General features: G+C 56.0%; 1 protein-coding gene across 1 annotated transcript; it reads left to right on the top strand.

The window, feature by feature from the left end:
* The first annotated feature begins 875 nt into the window (after positions 1-875).
* Positions 876-1,577, top strand: LOC112816736 (uncharacterized). The gene has a single exon (XM_025863423.1). The coding sequence runs from the start codon at positions 876-878 to the stop codon at positions 1,575-1,577; it is 702 nt and encodes a 233-aa protein (XP_025719208.1).
* Positions 1,578-3,056: the final 1,479 nt, after the last annotated feature.

The raw sequence follows: 3,056 nt of genomic DNA on the forward strand, positions 1-3,056 counted from the left end.
CACAAACAATGAATCATGGAACACTACATCAAAAACTAATGATGTATTGTATGGTGACTAACATAACATAATAAAATAAAATTAAAAAAAACAATCAAGAAAATCAACAGGAAACACAAAAGCAACCATTGTTTTTCCTATGGAGGATTTTTGGGAGCTGCACTTCCTGTAGGGGAGAAAATAGGGCGCTCCAGTTTGTACTCAAGGTTTGCAGGCTTTGGGGTGTAAAAAGTCCATGGACAGAAGCAGAATCCATGGGCTTGGTGAGTGGTCAGGCAGAAGTGGCCCACATGGCCACCCAAGGACATGGAAAGTGTGGCCACCTGACTGTCCCACCTTCACCTGCACGTGCACTCAGGGGAACTCCCCGCACCATAGAGAGGACCAGGGAGTCACAACCAGAACATGTCCGGCTCCACACCCTCTCTTTCTCCGGCAGCTGCACCGCCCTGACAAGCAGAGGCCCCTGGTGTGCACAAGACCCACCCAGGTGTCCACAAAAGGGCAGTTAGGATTCGAATAGATGGATTTCTTACACAGCCAATCCAGCCCCAGGACATGCTATTTACAGACTCACACCATCTAGCTCAATGTATGTTCTGGACCAGAGGTAGCTTAGGATGAGTCAACAAACCCCAAAATATACTAGGAGTTTTATAGCTAAGCAAACGTCTCATGGAACCCAACATAGAGCTGGTGCTAATGGGAGTCCCCTGGGCTCCAAACACCAACAAGGAAGGGAGGCGAGTCGGGCCTGCTGCTGGAACAACACACACACCCAATATAAAAGCCAACAGACAGCTCGAGCCCCTCACACACACACTCACACACTCACACTCACACGCACACCCTCCTCCAGCCCCACTGCCCCCACCATGGCCACGTCCACCCTGTCGGTCTGCTCCAGCGACCTGAGCTACGGCAGCCGCGTCTGCCTGCCCAGCTCCTGGGACTCCTGCCCCGACTCCTCCTGGCAGGTGGACGACTGCCCAGAGAGCTGCTGCGAGCCCCCCTGCTGCGCCCCCCCCTGCTGCACCCCCAGCTGTTGCCAGTCCAGCGGATGCACCCCCAGCGGCTGCGCCCCAGCCTCCTGCCTGACCCTTATCTGCACCCCCGTGAGCGGCGGGTCCAGCCCCTGCCAGTCATCCTGCACCAGCTCCTGCCAGCCCTCCTGCTGCAGCTCCTCCCCCTGCCAGGAAGCCTGTGGTGCATCAGTCTGTTGCACCCCTGTCTGCTGCACCCTTGTCTGCTGCACCCCTGTCTGCTGCCAGGCCTCCCCCTGCTCGGCCTCTTCATGCTGCCAACAGTCTAGCTGTCAGCCCTCCTGCTGCAGCTCCTCCCCCTGCCAGGAAGCCTGCGGTGCATCCATCTGCTTCACCCCTGTCTGCTGCAAGCCCGTCTGCTTCACCCCTGTCTGCTGCAAAGCCTCCCCCTGCTCAGCCCCCTCCTGCAGCCAGCCCAGCCCCTGCTCCTCGTCCTGCTGCAGACCCTCCTCCTGCGTGTCCCTGCTCTGCCGGCCCGTGGGCTCCTGCCAGGCCTGCTGCGTGCCCGCCTCGACTCAGAAGTCCTGCTGCTGAGTGATCTTAAGGGAACTCCAAAGCTCAAGAGCTCATCTGCACAGCCTGGATTCTTTATAAAGCACCAAGACAAGTGTCTAGTCCCATCCCTTGGGCCCTGCGGTGGACACTGGTCACCCATTCCCCACTGTGCACTTGTCCCACTGACTTTCCTCAAGTACTAACTTTTCCCAAGTCAACATGCCCTGCCTCCTCACCTGGGTTGGCAGTGACCCCGGCAAGGCCAGCTGGGCTCCCCCAAGCCTTTGAACCTTATGTGCAGTGAAGGGAGAGAAGATCAGCTATCTCCTCCAGAGCTGTGTCTCATCATTGCCACTGGACCCAGTGTAGCCCTGGCCCCTGCACTGACACCTGAGCTGGTTTCTCCATCACCCCTCACTCTGTGAGCTGTCAATCCCTCCAATAAATTCTTATTTTGATTGGTTTAACCAGATTGCATGCCTGTGATTTCCAACAAAGACCCCTCCCTGACACCCTCCGCGTAAGGGCGGTCTGTGGTTGTCCCCCAGCTGCCAGGTTCCTATCCTTCAGTAGAGTCCAGGAGGTGCCTCCAGTGACTTGTGTGTTTGGCATGTGGACACACATTCAAGGACATACAGGCTGAATAGTCTGATGGCAGTGTCTGGGGAAGAGCCACCCTTCAGTGTTGACTTCCCAGAACCCAGACCGTCTCCAGCCCCCGCACTCCAGAAGGATGGACTCCACAGGCCCGTGTAGTTAAGAGCTAGCACCGCAGGCCAGGGACAGCTGTCCTTAGGCCTGTTCACAAGGTGGGCCCTTGGGGGCTGTCTGGGAATGTGGATTTGGGGAGGGTTTCCACCCATATGATAGGAGGGCCTCGCTGGGCATAAACTGTACAAATACTATGGCTTGTGCTAAATACCCACTCTTCCTGGGGATCTGGAATTTTTGTACAAGCCAGGCAGAGGGTGCCCACATAACGCAGCCCCAATAAAAACCCTGGGTGCTGACCTCTGATGAGCTCCCTGGGGGGTGACACATCCTACACGTTGTCACAGCTCCTGTTTGGGGAGTTAGGCATGTCCTGTGTGACCTCAATGGGCAGAGCTCTGGAAATGTGTGCCCAGTATCCCTCGGCTTCTCCCCATGCACCTTTGCCCTGGACTGATTCTGCTCTGTGTGCTGAGTCCTGGGAGGTCCCCTAGCAAATCACCAAATCCTGGGGTCCCCCAGACCCATCAGCCTGGCAGAAATGTTTGAGTCTGATGACAGCAGGCATGGCCGGGAGGGTAGAAACAAGGTCTGCTCTGTGCTGCAGGTGAGTCTTCATGTTTCAGAGCAAGTTGGTACATCCAGAAAAGCTGAACCTGTGCACATCCTACACCCCAGGGTGGCTCTCTTGGAGAAGACCTCACGTGTGTGCACATGAAAGGCATCAAAAACACGTGGATTAGTTCACCACAGACTTTGGAGGGCCTAAATGTTAAACACCATGAGACACCCAGTAGGAGAATGGAC

This window comes from Callorhinus ursinus, unplaced genomic scaffold (genome assembly GCF_003265705.2).
Source record: "Callorhinus ursinus isolate GAN/ISIS: 27379988/994484 unplaced genomic scaffold, GSC_fseal_2.0 scaffold75, whole genome shotgun sequence".
In the NCBI taxonomy this organism is placed as follows: Eukaryota; Metazoa; Chordata; class Mammalia; order Carnivora; family Otariidae; genus Callorhinus; species Callorhinus ursinus.

Bases quoted from the DNA above. Each gene is read 5' to 3' on its own strand.
- LOC112816736 (XM_025863423.1), top strand. From the start codon at position 876: ATGGCCACGTCCACCCTGTCGGTCTGCTCCAGCGACCTGAGCTACGGC.